Source organism: Xenopus tropicalis, chromosome 1 (assembly GCF_000004195.4).
Source record: "Xenopus tropicalis strain Nigerian chromosome 1, UCB_Xtro_10.0, whole genome shotgun sequence".
NCBI lineage: Eukaryota > Metazoa > Chordata > Amphibia > Anura > Pipidae > Xenopus > Xenopus tropicalis.
The window spans coordinates 75,986,197-76,003,439 of record NC_030677.2 but is presented as its reverse complement, the minus strand read 5'-3'; the positions used below and the strand labels follow the sequence as shown (position 1 = coordinate 76,003,439).

The window sequence follows — 17,243 nt, the reverse complement described above, 5'->3', positions numbered from 1 at the left end:
ATTCCAAAGTGCACTATGCCATCAACACACTGTGAAAACGAAGTACTTAGCCTGGTAAACCCCCAAGTTACTATGTACTGCTTGCTAGCAACTGAAAATCACTGGAGATCACAAAACAATTAAGTTCAGAGCACTGACATTGTTCAAGAGTCAGAACCAGAGAACAGAATGGGATTTAACAAATACTGATGTCAAAAGCAACTACATTTAGTTTAACCATAAAACTTAAAACGTGAAAATGTTTCATTAACATATATTGGAAAGTTGTTTAAGCAAATTAGCAATTTTTTAGTGGACACACCTTTAATAAGGCCTTTTACACTAAGGGGCACATTTACTAATCCACGAATCCGAATGGGAAAAATTCGGATTGGAAAACGAACATTTTGCAACTTTTTCGTATTTTTGCAATTTTTTTCGTCGCTGTTATGACTTTTTCGTAAATTGTCGAGACTTTTTCGTAACCATTACGACTTGCGCGAATTGTTGCGACTTTTTCGTAGCCGTTACGATTTGCTCGTATATTGTCGCAACTTTTTCGTATTAAGCGCTCGTAAACGGCGGGCAAACTTTTCAGACTTTGCCTCTGGAAGCCTCCCATAGGACTCAATGGCACTCTGCTGCTCCAACCTGGCCCAAGGAAAGTCACAATACTGAAGCTTGAATGAATCCGAAACTTTCCTACTTGGCGCGACAGCTACGAAAAAGTCGCAAAAAGTCACGCAAATCGTAATGGCTAGGAAAAAGTCGCGACAATTTACAAAAAAGCTGTAACAGCTACGAAAAAGATGCGACAATTTACGAAAAAATCGCAAAATACCGATCATTAAAAAAAAAACGCATTCGGACACCTTCAGAGCGTTCGTGGATTAGTAAATGTGCCCCTAAGAATTTTATTTATTTGATATGTCAGATAGTCAAAGCTAGCTGTTAGCATCTACCATAGGAAATATGCCACTTTGGGTTGTGAATTCACAATAAAGTATGACTTAGTAATAGTTTATTGACTGTGGCACGAGAACACATCCCTCTCTGCTGATAAACAGATATGACCAGGCCACAAAAAAGATCAGGCAACAGAAGAGATTAACATTACAGCTGTTGTAAAGATGACTTGCTGTATAAAGTATATTAAGGATATTAGACAAATGTTCATACTGAAAATACCACTAAGCTGCTGTTCAGCGTTTCACTTGTATTCTCATTTAATCCAGGTTCTTAGAAGAGCAATTTGGCCTATTTAATGAAGAGCACAGGTTCTTTTGGATGAATGAAAGTAAGACATCTCTTTTGACAGCCATTTCTGTATCAGTTATGAAACATTATAGCATTGAAGTGAAAATGGCTTAAAACCAAGCACTGTGGATTAATACACAATCTTACACCACACTAACAAAAAATGCCTTTCATCAGCAGACAGAATCAATACCTAGGTGAACTCTCCTGTAACCTGGAATGACCCCAATATGTAATATTTGATATGTTGTAGCTCAAGGTTAGCAAATCAATTTGTCTGAACATTTATTAGGTCTGAACCATCACAGAGCTTTAATTGAGCCACAACATTTTTTTCTTTTTTTGACACATTGAATTGACTCAAAATGATCTGAATTCTACAATTCTAATTTATCATAGGTGAAGTGAAGAAAGATACAAAAAGTGTAGAAGAAAGAATTAGGAGGTGTATAATTGGCACAGCATTGGGCTGGGATACCTAGGGCTTTGCAAATTAGTGGCACCAATGGCTTAATCATCCTGATATTTGTAATAACTTTTAAACAAATGATCCGGCGTGAGCAGTCTTTTTTTTAAATATTTTAGTATAAATATAGGTAAATGTAGCACCCTTACTTATCAACAACAGTGTATATCTACACAAAATAAATGTCTCTTGCTTGCATATGCTTTCAAAACGCAAAAAAATTCCAAGATATCTAACTGCAATGGAGCAATGTAACTAAAATAATAAATCAACTACAGTAAAACAAAGCTGTTCCAGTAGTACCCACCTCAGCTCCAGGTATTCCTTCAGGTGGCCGACATTGCAGCAAAACTTCTTGTTCCAAAGACACTTCCTTCCCAAGTGGTTCTTGTTCAAAAGTCTTCCTTAAGTCTAGATAAAGGATAAGCAATTGAATAACTCCACTAATCGATACCTGCAATTAGCATCAGTTCACCATATTTTGTCATCATGAAACTCACAGAGCCATGCATGGATAATCGCCATGAGAGACACATTACTCTAGCAGTCCTTATGTTCTTGGAATCTCTGATCACTCCAAGAATTTGTAAGTAAACAACCATATAACAAGTTACAAAACATTTAAAAACATAAAATAGATTTGTGTCTAGTGAACACTTTAATGGAGTTGTTAAAATGCAATAGCTTTGTTGTATCATTTCAAATCATAAGAAGCTAACCAGATGTGTTCTATGGAAAATACGTGTAAAAGTGAATTATGAATAGTAATGTCAACCTACTGCTTGTTCAGCTCAAGTGAATATTGTATTAAACTTTTTTAGTTTTATGAAACTCACCCAAACCCTATTGAGAATTATCTCTTTATTTATAAATATTTCTGCTTATCTGTGCATCTCTGTCTGTCTACAGTCTACTGGAAATTTGATGGTATGTGTACTTAATGTCCACTTAATTTTGGAAAATGTTTATGGAGATTATTTACAATGTTGTACAGTTGTGTTCCATAAAACAAAATGTAGTTCATTGCTAGCCGCAAAAAATTCTGTATTTGTCAAAAAAACACACCAGGCAGATGGTAACGTGTCTTTACTATACAAATTATTCATAAGGTGATCAGCTTTACCACATAAAAAAGAAGGTTCTGAAATATTACATTAAAGGGATACATCAATAAGTACAAACATCTCTAAAAAGTGTTTTGGTTTTCCTTTAATCCCCTGTTTGTATTAATGTATTCTACTGTACAGCGCTGCGTACATAAGTAGCGCTTTATAAATAAAGATATACATACATACATCATAAAAATGAGCAATGGTTTAATGGTAAGAACAGAAGAATTTGAACTTTTTATGTAATATGTATAATATGCCAGTATTGATACCAAAAATATACTGTTTTAAAAAAATATGTTTTGGTTTGTAAAATAGCTTGACTAAGTTCCAAATATTTCTGGACTTCTTTATGCAGATATCTTCATGCATGGTACATGATTTTTAGCTTCACTTGTAAATTTCTATATTAGATCAAGCATTACCTATTTTATTTTCAGTGGTTTTCTTCTAGATCTTAATAATATTAACCTTCCTTCACCCTGATATTAATGTGTGGCTTTCTATTCATTTATATAAATATCTAGATTGTAAGCTCTATGGGGCAGGGAACTTCATCCTTTTGTATATTTGACACTTAACCTATTGCAACTGTACCTTGTATTCATTTGTATTTATTGTTATACTTTGTATTTATCTATTATTATCTTTATAACCCCCTGTCTGTATTAATGTATTCTACAGTACAGTGTTGCATACATAAGTAGCGCTTTATAAATAAAGATATACATATACATGTTATCAATAAACTTTTTCTCTCAAAGCAACATCAATGTCTGTGATCTAAGGGGTCCATTAAAACTCCATGACAATACAGTATATATATCACAGGTTGGCATCTATGGTCTATGCTTATTGTGAATGGAATAAATGTAATTTAATTTTCCATACAAATTCTAGTTAGCCCTGCTTTCTGTTCTGCTTTACATACAACTGATAAAATGCAGTCATTTAAACAAAAAGATAAAAGTTATCACGAAAGACATTTAAAACTTTACATATGGATGTTTGAAGATAAACTTTTCAATTGCTGGCTGGGAAGATTCACATGGCAATAATTATGATGAGCCTTTTTTTAAAGAAAAAAAAAAGATTAAAGGCCAGTGTTTTATTTCAACTCATAAATATAAACAGTAACTGAAATGAGAGATTATTAGATTAACAGGATAAAGTGGAGATTTGACCTTCTAGGTAATGTCATGGATTTACAAGCTGATGCCACTGATCTTTGACCTGCAACTGGCAGAAAACGATCATTCACAAGACTAGCACAGAAGAGGTGTAGATTTCTGTACTTTGACATTTTTGAAGATCACATTCATTAGGATCAAATGAACTTAATAGGATATCCACACAGGATGAATTGAACTTAATAGGATATCCATATCCTGGACGGCTTCCTATTTATAATTTAGTAACTCTCCTACCATTTTCCATTGCACATCTGTTTTACATTCCTACAGTTTGCTAGCATATAAATCAGAAGCCCTGCCTCGAGGCAAAGTAAGATAGTAACTTGCCTCAGAAGGCATATTTCTGCCACTTCCAAGGAAAAACAACAAACTAATCAAGCGCTGCTTTCGGCTTCCACTTACTGACTCCAGGGTGGGTGAGGCAAATAAAGAAGCCTATCCTACTTTTATTTTATGTAAATTTCAGCAAAGATTTCAGTATTTCAGTTTAAATTCAGGAAAACAGGCATCTTATAAGAGGGATCATGAAAATGTTAGTCTCCCAGGGGGGTGTCATTAAAAGCATATTATTCAACCACCATATTGGCCGCTAAGTGGCCCAGCATGATGTTTCTAACTTGTTAAAACAAAGCACAACATTTGGCTTGCAGGATTGCTGGGTGAGACTTATGATGTTACCTCTTTTGGAAATCTAACTGTCTGTGCTGTTTCTGGTGACAGTCACTAGTTTGTGAAAGGGACTCACAAGAAGAATGTAGCTAAACAAATACAAAATGTAGCCAGTACTCGTAATTAAAAAAATTTTGTTGCAACAACCCTGCAGAATTTGGCCAGGATGAAACAACTATTATCATTAGGATACATCAGAAAGATATTTTAGCTGTTATTGTTATATAAATGTATATTTTGTGCAATTTTTCTATGTAAATGTCACACTACATTATCTCCCTCATATGAAATGAAATTATGAAATCAGGTGCCATCCCTTCAATATCAAATACTGTGGCATCAATCCTTTCAAAGACTATTGTCAGCAGGTCTACCATATGTATCCTGGTAGGAAACAAACTCACTACAGTACACAGCTTGTAGGCACAGCTAAAACAAGACTTTCTAGTATACAACAATAAATACATCTGCAGAGGTCGCAACCTATAGAAATCAAATCTAAGCTTGATGCGCTGCTGCCAAGAAAAGGGCTAATGTCATTTTAGCAGTGTTAAATAATTTCAGAAAGAGTTCTAGAATCTGTCCTTTGTATCTCTGCGGAAGAATGTTCTGGCTCCATATTTCCTCTAATTTAAAATATATGATTTGTTTTATGTAAGTAAAAAAAAATCTCTGTCACTGTATAAACTCTAGTCACAAATGACTGCTACATTAACTAATTGCCTTTGAGTTCTTGGTCAAATCCACAGAGGTTTATTCGGTTTAGGCCTGTTTTTGTCAAGTTCTTTAACACATCATTTAAAACGGAGATGCATCATTTATTATGGGTCACACTGCAGGTCACAGTAACACAAAACCATCACAAGCCAACAGAAAAGATGTAGGGAATCTAAAAAAAGGGCTTGTGCAAACAAAGGAATTAATGGACTACTGTATTATAAGAGGGCAGATCCAGAGAGCTGAATTCTAATTTTATAGCAGTTTTTTTTTGTCAAGGAGAGAAACAAAACTCTTTGATAGAGAAAAGTTTTTAAATTAATAGCTCTATAACATTTCATGTGAATCTATTGTGGAGGATTTGGTTGAATCAGAAAAAAGATTCCCTGCATTCCTGACAAAATGCTAGAACAGGGCATGGCCTAATAGTCTATAGCAGTGCTGTCCAACTTCTGTGGTACCAAGGGCCGGAATTTTTCCGACATACGTGGTGGAGGGCCGATAATGGAAGCCAGTTTGACCACTCCGCTTTTTGAAACCGCACCCACTTGAAACCACACCCGTGTTATCACATGACCATACCCATATTAATGGTTGTAGTACAGCAAAAATCTGCCATACTCTGCCTGCCCTACCCTGCCTGTGTGTGCCATACTCTGCCTGCCCTATGCTGCCTGTGTGTGCCATACTCTGCCTGCCCTATGCTGCCTGTGTGCCATACTCTGCCTGCCCTACCCTGCCTGTGTGTGCCATACTCTGCCTGCCCTATTCTGCCTGTGTGTGCCATACTCTGCTTGCCCTATGCTGCCTGTGTGTATGGCACACACAGGCAGCATACAGTGACACAATGCTGGCACTGCTCCTACAGTCTGCACAATAACTATATATTAAAAAACTTTTTTAATTGTAGTACCACCTCAGTATATATTATTTTTGTAGTGTGCAGGGATTATTTGTGGGTTTCTACTACTCCTACAGTCTGAGGTGTGAACAGGGGAACAATGTGGGTGATTACAGCCTGAGCCTGAGGTGTGAACACTGCAGGGGGTGAACAATGCAGAGATTAAAAGGTGTGAACAACACAGGGGATTAAATATTTAAACAATATAGCCTGATTACAGCCTGAATCTGAGGTGAGAACCATGCAGGGGGCAGTTAATCTCAGTACTGATACCATTTAAATCTTACACAAGAGTAAGCCATCAAAGCAGCCAGACAGGTGGGGGGCCACACAGAGGGGGGTCGCGGGCCACATGCAGCCCGCGGGCCGCCAGTTGGACAGCACTGGTCTATAGGGTTGATTCACTAAAGTGCGATAAGCGTTATCGCATGCTTTTTTGCGTTAAAATTGACGTGGAAAAAAAATGCATGATTCGCTAAAGTATTATCGCATGCGTTAAGTCGCATATCGCGTGCTTTAAACAGCGCGCAACCAAATGCATTAATTTTACCACATGGCGTTAATTCTCGCACAGAAATAATATTAACGCATGATTCTCAAACACTTAGACACGCTAAATATTGCATTAGTCTATGCGAAAATTAACACCACTACTTGGGGTAGGCGGTAATTATAGAAAAGTACAGTTCATGAGCTTTTGGCAACACAATATGGACTTTGCAGTGTGATTTATTCAAGTCTGTGTTGGCCCTAGAGTGATGTAGCCTCCAGTTTGCAGGGAAATGGTAATTTTCAAAAAAAGTAGTTTTACGAACGTAATGATGTGTATGGCTAATATGGCGTGCACGCGATAAGTAGCGCACGTGCATTAATTAGCACGCGCGACAAGTAGTGCACTGCGTTAATTAGCGTGTGTTGCGTTGAATACCGCACGAAAATAGTCTTCGCGACTTAAATAACGCAAACAGCATCGCGTCTAAATTAATGCAAATATACTTTTAGTGAATCGTGTGTTAAGACGCGAAAAATAAGACGCGATAAAATTTTTCATGCATGCTATAAATAGCGCTCGTTTTATCGCACTTTAGTGAATCAACCCTTATGTGTGGTGGCATAGTAACTGGATGGGGCATTACATGGAACATTTTATAGCCAACTTATACATAAATATTCTATAAGGATTATGTCATTAAGGAATTCCCAGTATTTATTTCACTTATACTACAATATCTCGTTAATTGTGCAAAAGTACTATACTGTCTCTTTTATTGACATGCTAGCATCTATCCTTCCATCTATTTCTCCTCTTTGTTCCCATTCAGAAATAGGAAATGACTATGAAGTAGGCCAAATGGCTAGGAACCGGAGGGCCCACTGACCCTTGGACTCACCAGGAGTTTTCCTGGTATCCTGGTGGACTTACACTGTGCCTATGTCAGACCAGGCAGGGACACACAGATTGCTGCTGTGGACCATTGGCTTTGGCATTTCTAAGCAGTGACCCTCTGTTGTCCACCTGATCAAAGCAGAGGTCACAATGTCCAGCATGCTATCAACCTATAGTCTTTTTTATTAAACATAATAGACTTTGAGCAATATAACAAAATAATTATATTTTAAAAGAATAGGGAGGAACTGTCCGTAGGGGTTAAAACTCTGGAGCGATATTTAATGCAGTATGGCTGACCTCTTATTAAATAAATATAAGCATCTACTGCAGCAGACACATTTTTCACACATTCAAATTACTCCTCAGTTAATTCCATTACATGCTCATTGAGCAGAGATGTTCAATACATTTTTTTTCTGTTTTAATGGACTATAGACCAGGAGTACTAGCTCTCTGGAGAGTGAAATCATTTTTTTTCTTAAATCTTGAACAATAGCTGGTGATCAGTAAGTGAAAAGCAAAGAAAGTTTCTCTTTTCTGTTTAAAGGTGTATGATAGGGAAGGCTAATTATGCAATCACACTGAAGTACAGATTGTTCAGAAAGTCAGAAATTTCAGCTTTGGAAAATGTTCCCTTTATAGAACAAATTAGTCTTTTTTTGTACTTATTAAAAAAGACAAATAGGTTGCACAGTATAATAGAAAACTTCTCAGCACAGGATTTCTACATTTTAAGCAGATCGATTACTTGCCTCCTTTTTTCTTTTCTTTTCTCCCATCTAATGAGAAATTTGGAAGTTTTAATACTGACTTGGGAAACATATTTTTTATATGTGTAGGTGGATTGGGGGAATCATAAAATGTTTTTATATTTGTATTTTCTTTTGCAGGTAACAACCCTCATTAAAATGATTTTTTATGTTCACTCAAAAGGTTACTGTGCTCTCTGTGCTTGCATTCTTTAACATAGATATTATCATTATATGCAATAATTCTGCAATTGGCTATTTATCAGCTTTTGTCATTATTAAGTGCCTGATTTTTATAGAGGCAATGGATTTAGTAAACTGGAGGACAATAAACTTTGCAACGGGGCCCATGTACCACAGCTATTCATACGGTCTTGATAATTAAATCAAGTAGACATTTAGCTGCTGTTAATTTCTAGCTGAAGACAAATCCAGGGCAGGATTTTTCCAGATAAAAAAATAATTTATTAGTGCTGAATTTTGGGAGCCACACAGTTATCTTTTTTATGTATTTTGTAGTTTTTAAATGATTTGCCTTCCTCTTATGACTTTTTACAGTGTTTAAAACGGGGGTCACTGACCCCAGCAACCAAAATACTATTGCTGCAATTTTATTGTTACTTTTTGTCACTTATTTTTCTGTTCTGTCTGTCTCCTATTTATTTTCTCATTCAAACCATTTAAACCATTACCTGGTTGCTAGGGTAAATTTCACTCTAGCACCTAGATAGCTGTTGAAATGAATAAACTTTCCATGGAAAACTGCAATACTTCTAAAAAAAATTTAAATAAATAAATATATATATCTCAATAATAAGAAATGAAGAGCAATTGCTGGTTGTCTAACAATATCATGCTCAACATCATACTAAAAGTTAAAGGTTATTAAACCCTTTAAGCTTCATCCGCACATGACTGCTGCTTTGGTAGTAATAATACACACAATGGGTATTTTTAATAACATTGGAGACAAACATCATTGGTGATATTGCTTAAAGCAACCAATTAGCACTTAGATTTGAACATTTGCTGTGGCCAACATCAACGGTGATGCTTGTCTCCAATGTTAACAAATATGACCCTAGGGGTCATTAACAATGCAGAGTGCAAAGTGCAAAAAGGCTGCGATCTGCCTTTTTTGCACTTTGCACAGTGGATTTTGAATTGTGTAGACTTTCTGCAGACCTCAGTTTCATGTAGGCATCCCCTCTCCTGCCCGCTACCCATCTCCTTACTTGAGCATCATTTTTAGTACTGCTGCACCTCCTAATGCTGAGCTCTGCTCATTGTGAAAGAGCATAGGGCACCCCTTAGCACTCTAGCACTTGAATAATAGGGTAAAGTAAATGACCCCTATTATTATATGGATATAGAGCCAACATATTCCTCATCACGTTACAGAGATTATACAACATTCACATCTGCTTCAGTAGAGGTTACAATGTAAGGTATAATTAATTATCATTCTACAAAAAGACCAGGTCACCTTTTATTTAATATTGGCAGAATACCGGCTTTGCTTTACCAAGCAGTCGCTTTTCATTTAAAGACATAGAAGTAACACCTTACTTATCTTTGAACTCCTTCAGTTATAGATTTTTAAATCTGTAGAAGCATTAATCTATATAATATTTCTTTTTTTTAAAAAAACGTATTTTTTCTTAGAAATGATTGTATTGTAAAAGAAATTAAAAAACATTCACATGCACGCTAAAAAAAAAATCACATCAAGCTTTTGCAAATGGAATGTAGCAGATTTTATTGTAGCCCTGTCTGCACTTTTAATACGCTCAGACCTTTTCTTGAACTTGTCAGTAAGATGACCATCTGCTAAGTGTTCTTTGGTAAAGTGCCAAAACACATAAATAAAAAAAACAGGGCTCTGTTATGCAATAAAGCTGCTAAAACAGCAGTTTATTTTGGCCTTAATATTTTATAGCCCAGATAAATCCCCATGTTTATGTGTTTTGAAACAATTTCCATTTTTTGTACTTTGTTTTCATACGAATACTCCGTCACTCCATGGCTGCTTTCAGCGACTTTAAACTTGGTAACATTGCAGACTTTTATGGGGTGTAGGGAAGAAGAATATGTTACATGGGGAAACAGAAATCGTACTGTAAATGCTTTGAAGGCATTTTTATTGTTTTTCTGACAGTATGTTAACTTAGTCATTTATTCTACTTGTTGTAAATCTGCCTCTCGAAATATACTACATATATTTATTTAAGCACTAAACGGAGAGAAAAACCCTTTGTTCTGGAAAATGGACTGTAAAGCATCATTTCACTGATTGCCTTTATAGATTCTTATTTAAGGCCTTGGTGAGACTAGTGTTTTCTACCCCAGAGTGCTATCAGATTAAGCTACTGATTCATGGTCTAAATGTTCGAATTGCAGTCAAATGTAATAACTGCTGAAGAGACATGATTGTTTGGGCCAAATTGTTATAAGCTTACTGGCAAGTCTAACCTGACTTTGCTTGCATTTAAAAACAGCAAGGGTCACTATCAGGGTCCACCCAATATATGAATCCCAGTGGTGATTATCAGTGCTGGTCATAGGAGCCGTTTTATTTATGGCATGGGGCATTATGATTTCTGAAGTCAGCCCTGTGTATAGCATCTTCTTTTTTTCCATTCACTGGATACCATGCTTCCTTCAGCTAACTGTTTGCCAGTTGTAGCACTTCCCCTTGGAATCCCAAGCAGAAATGTAAATTTCTATTGCAGGTATGTGCACAACAGGAGTCAGAGGATTATAGATTTATAATAGGGATTGTTTGCTTAATATAAAAACAAATCTAGACAAGAAAGTTTTTGCAGCATCTGTTACAACGCATAGAAAACCTATTTACAGAGAAGGTAGTGGAGTGTGTGGGCTCATATTCCAAAAATGTACTGCTAACTGTTAAGGCTTATCTTAATTACTTCGCTGTTTAAATTCTATTAATTATCAATGTCAAAAAAATCTCCAATCAGAAAATATCTCTCCATCTGCTGTGTTATTCTTAGCTATGAAAGAAAGAGGATTATAAATCACTTTATTAACTCCGCTCTACGGAATATTAGGATTTAATGCACTTTTCTGACTTCAGTTTTTTCCTTATGTATGCTAAATTTAGTTGTAAGAACTTGATATGGCCTCGGAACATCCTGTGCTGATTAAAGGCTGTATATACAAATTTTTTAAGTAGGATTAAATGTATATATATTTTCTTGGTGGTGGACAACTGAATATCAAAAGTGACAGCAAAATAGGATATCACTCTTTACTTTATCAGTTTACTAGTAGACATTTTGTATGTATATAACTTGCGTACTAATTTCAAATGCAGCATTTTCTGTTCTTTGCAGATATGGATGAATAAAAGGGTAATCTTGCTGCTATTTTATTTGCATAAGAATAAAAAATGTCCATATAAATCAGTTATAAATCATTGAGGGCATTCTATGTTTAACTACCAGATAGTTATTGATTTGAGATGTCAAGAAAGAACCTCTCAGTAAAGCAATGTGCCAAATCTTAAATTGGTATTAATGCAAAGATGTAGAAACAAATGCTTTCTGAGCAAATTAAGCTGCAGTGCTCATACTGTATTGCTTACCAAATGTGAAATCAATGGCAGTCAAAAAGATAAGATTTTCTAGTTTTGAGCTATAACATTGTATGAGATCACTAGGAAATTTTATAAAAGTAGCTGTCTGGGAATGCAAAAAGTTGTACTTTAGCTAACAATACTGCGTACAGGCTGTCATACATGGTCCTGTTTGCTTGGTATCTGACTACTGGCCTCAACAAGTGCATATAAACAGAAGTTAGAAGTATCTGTACCCTATCTCACCCATGCCCCACCTTCTTTTTAAAAACAGGTCTGTAAAGACTAAATTTCCAATTTTATAGGAATTAACAATGATGGTCCAAAGTGCTAAATACAACTCTCTCTGTCTCTACTGCCTGAACTACAACTTCCAGTTTGTGCTGATCAAAGTGGGTCAAAGCTTAGTATATTTAATGCTGAAGTATAATGTAATAATTTGTTGTTTCTATCCAGTGTATAGAAGATTGAAGAGGCATGTACCTCTTTAATCTGCCTACCCCTACTCCATGCCCTTGTCCCACCATAGCCAGCTTACTGTTGCTTGTTCCCCAGCCTGAGGTCATTGCATGTGTGCTCCCACACTGCCGCATAATAAAAGATAATCATTTTATAATAAATGCAAGGCCTATTTATTAAATAAATGTCAACATTCTAAAATAGATATGGATGCAAGTAATACCTCACAAGGAAGTTATTTATACTCTTTTTTCTTATAATTTAAATTGAGTGAGATCATTAGCAGACAGCCACTTAGTTTCAATCCATATAATTGTATCGTCTGATGTTCGATATACACTCATAGAAAATCTTCCAAGTCTATTGCCAATTTAAGACATTTGTGTAAGTATAGTCTGAAGAGATATCAGTTACATATTAAATCTGGTGAACTCCTCTGAGCAGGATGTAATCATGCAGTTTGTTCATTGCTGCCACTAATAAAGCTGTTCCGTAAGATCTTAGGAAGTAATAGCACATTATCATATATTGCAAATAATTAAGAAAATGCCCAAGAAGAGAAGACTACAATCTGCCTAAATGGATGTAGCAATAATTCTAGAGGCAGTGCTGAGATGAAATAAAAACAACTGTAAATGATTGACCAAGAAATTGAATCCAAAATACAATATACTCACATGCTATCCGCACATATGCCTTCCTGCTTTTTGTGGTACCTGCAGAGCTCCAGGCTACACACTGGCACCAATAATCTTCCAGACCAAAGAGCTCCTCCACTTGCTGCCGGGATATTTCTATACTCACTTCTCGAACAATCAGACCTGAAATTACAAAAGAAAAATATTATGTTTTTTCTGACCCCTTCTATGATAGGCAATTCCAGTAATTCCTTATTCTGTTTTAAGATCATTTATAATATATCTATACAAAATGTAATTAATTTAATAATTGTAAACTCTCAAGATTTATTCCTCCAACTCCCAGTTGATAGCCAGAGCAAAGCCATGAGGTAGCTAGTCCCTAGTCACCTGTGTGACCCTAGTCTGAATATACTGTATTATATCACCTTGGAGTGTTGCAACAATAAAAAAAAATTAAGATACCTTTTGGTATCTAAAGCCTTTTGGTGACTTTTTTTCATACCATAATTGTTAACCATCGTAAAATGGAACATTAGACAACAATGCTGCTCACCTTTTCCTCAGATTTATTTATTTCCACCCTTCCTCTTATAAACAAGGTAAGCTGCTGCTTTAGCTGTAATAAGACCCAGCAGTCAAGAGTTCTGTCTGATTTAAAGCAGTTTGTATTGTCTCCTGGTGATAAAGCACTACTACAGAACGTCAGAAGGTTTATAAATAAATAATAAAAGCAATAGTTCCCGTCCCACAGGTTTATAGTACATTTTTCTTGGATTTGCTTACAGCAGTCTAGTTTTTTTATCTGACATAATGATGGCACTATTGGGTATCAGAAGATCTGCCTATTACCCTATAGTTTCAGCAGCATCTAACCCCATATCAAGTCCTTTGGGAGCCCTGTACTTACTGCCTGCTCAAAGCAGGTGTTGTTAGATTTCCTAATTCATGTTGTGCCTTGTGCCAAGTGTTCTGCACTGGGTTAGAAAATTTTTTAGAAAAGATTCCCCTTTTCTTTGTAATAATAACACAGTACCTTATACTTGATCCCAACTAAGCTGCATAAAGCCACATTGATTGTAAAACAATCATACTGAGTTTATTTAATATTTTTTTTTTTTATCAGGTACAAAGATCCAAATTACTGAAAATGCCTTATCTGAAAAAGGTCCTAGGCATTCTGGATAACAGATCCTATAGGTGTAATATAAAACACATCAATGGTAAAGTAATTAATGTAGGCTTTAGTTTCAAAGGAAATAATGCAAGCATTGAGATTTGAATTATTAACCAATACACTTTGTAAAGGTATGGGATTCGTTATCTGGAAACCCTTTATCAAGAAAGCTCCCAATTATGGGATAGTAATCTTGCATATACTCCATTTAAATTAAATAATTAAAAAAATCAAAACATGTTTACTTTTTCTCTGTAATAATAAAACAGTACCTTGTACTTGATCCCAAATATGATATAATTTATCCTTATTGAAGGCAAAACAATCCTTTTGGATTTATTCAATGTTTAAATGATTTTTTAGTAGACTTAAGGTATGGAGATCCAAGTTATGGAAAGATCCCTTTTCCAGGCTACCACAGGTCCTAAGCACTCTGAATAATAAGTCCCCTATCTGTATACAGCAATTATCCCAGAATAAGCAGGAGAGCATGTTAAAGCATGGAAAGGAAGGCTTTGGCTTTCCTCCTGAAAATACCAAACAAGTTGACATAAGAGGATGAGATGGTGGAAAGTGCAGTTGCTTAAAGGATGTCGGCATGATGGCCCATCCAATCATAACAAAAAGAAAGGTTGCAATCAGACTGGCCTGTCACAATTAACTTTTAAAGGGATCATTCATAGGTTGTTAGAAAAGTACCCAATGACATACTAAGTTACTGCTTGAGAATTCTTATTTAACAACACAGACCTCTCTTTCTCAAATTTACAATCGGTACATAAAGTGTATTTAGAAAATGAAAAAAGACATCAAAGATTACTAAGTACACTCCAGAAATTCAGACACAGGGAATCAAAAGGTCATCGGTATGAATATTTATTTTTTCTAAATCAGTCATGCCTTTGAAACTTTATAATTTGGGCAGTATCAGCACAACATATTTGCCCATTGCATTTTTAGACTATTTATCAAAGACCATCATAGTTAAATAAAGAAATAATTTGGAAAAAAAATGTATTAACAAGTGATGAAAAGCCTCTTTTACATTTGTGGGATATTTCCATGCTGAAAGTTGGGCAGAAATAACACAGGCTCCAAGTCATATTCATGCAGTGAATGATTCTGATTGAGAGGCACTGAGAGTCCTAGCAGCAATCAAAAGCCAAGTAAAGCCTTTGATTTCCCTTTAGCCCCACAGAGCTTCTATTCAGAAGACAGACGATTAATTGCTGTTTGTGCACAGTTGTATACACCCATTTATGTTTCACTATGTTTATTTCCAATGTGGAGTTCCAAACATAACAACAAGCCACTGGAGCATGTAATATATCAAGTATTTCTGGTGGGAACTCATTTTAATGAGAAGTGTTCCACTATCACTTCCCCGTGTAATTATCTCTCGCATTTACCTACAAATAATGAACTATGTCTGTGAAAATAAAATAATTAGTTATTCCTTAAAACTAATCTGTACTCGGGGAAGAGAGATTCTCTGCTAGTATAAAAATGAGCACAAATTGCTGTTCTAAAGATACAGAGTATAGAAAAGCAGATAGAACAAACATAAATTCAAAGAGCAAATGTGTTTAACCTGCCAACCTCTTTAGCAGCAAGCACGAGAAACAAGGCTTTCTGGCATGCTATGGGAATGTTTTAATAATGAGGGTAACAAGCAGGTTCAAAGCAGTTTGGTGGTTTGGGAGTTGAGGTACTTAAATATCAGAGTTACATTAGTGGCAGTCGAATGCACAGTCACCTCGCATCACATTAGCATTAAACCGATGACTGTCACCAGGAAAGAAACCTCTGGTACTGTATAAATACATTGATTCTAATCTCTGCAATGCATTGATGTATTGCGGTAGTTGTCAAACTATTTCAAGTGGTTATTAACATTAGGAATAGCCCAAACGTAACAATACTAATACATTTCAGAGATGCTCTTTAATGTACAGTATACAATAAAAAATATAATAAAAGGCCAGCAGGCAGTAAATAAGTGGTATAATGATTTATTTAGCACATTCGACAATATTCTTATTCCAGTCCCCCAACACAAACATTTACGCATATGTGTGCCCTATTAGGCATCAGGTATATGTAAACAAAGACCGCCCGAGGTCCCTTATTGGCCTGATTGCCAATTACAGATGAGCTTTAAAAGGCTCATACAGTATCATTTGTAAGAAGAGGATGTATCAAATCCTGCTAACATGCACCCTACTAGAAACGTTTATTTTTGAAATATGAATGGGTTTAGGCTTGGTTTGGGAGTTTTTGTGTCACTGTATGGGTAAGAAAACTCTTGTTTATTCTTTTTTTTGTTAGCTCTGGGCTGGTACGAGCGCAATATTGAGGAGCATTCGTATTGGTAAAGCAGATGCAAGAATGAAGAGGTTATATTTCTCTCCTTCTGACAGGTCTGTGCTAAATGACTTAACAGATAGATTTATTATAGAGACACGTCCCTATTTCCAAAATAAAATTGTTTCAGGGATGGATAAATTGTACAAGGCAAAATAACGCAGTTCAGATGTATTTACCCTTGAAACCCATTCAATGCCAGTGATTGATCTATGAAGGTTAAGCAAAATATCCCTCAGTGCTGGGCACAATATTAAAATAGCTGAGTAGCTGGCAATGTCACTCTATAAATGTATGGGTCATTGAGATGTAACAAAAAACTGCATAACACTAGTGCTTTTCAAGGACCGTAAAAGCTGCATTCTTTTATTATGTTGTACAGAGCAAACATTCTAAACGACAAACACTGAAGCTATGCAGGGCTCCTTGGACAAATGCCTTTTATTTCAAGCACAAAAATAATGCTAAGTACTTTCTAAGCCACTTTCCTTCTTATTACATAGACATTATTAATGCAGATACAGAACTGTTTCTTTATACATCACTGGAACAATAATGCCATCTGCCTATGCCTATT

General features: G+C 35.7%; 1 protein-coding gene across 2 annotated transcripts in view; it reads right to left on the bottom strand.

Annotated features, from left to right (window-relative positions):
* unc5c (unc-5 netrin receptor C) overlaps positions 1-17,243 on the bottom strand; it is a 221,631-nt gene that overhangs the window by 61,687 nt on the left and 142,701 nt on the right. For both annotated transcript variants that reach the window (XM_004911103.4, XM_002936737.5), the window contains exons 3-4: positions 13,165-13,308; positions 2,010-2,113 (exon numbers count right to left, since the gene is read on the bottom strand). In XM_004911103.4, the coding sequence (XP_004911160.2) occupies positions 2,010-2,113; positions 13,165-13,308 (248 nt within the window). The remainder of the gene's footprint in view (positions 1-2,009; positions 2,114-13,164; positions 13,309-17,243) is intronic.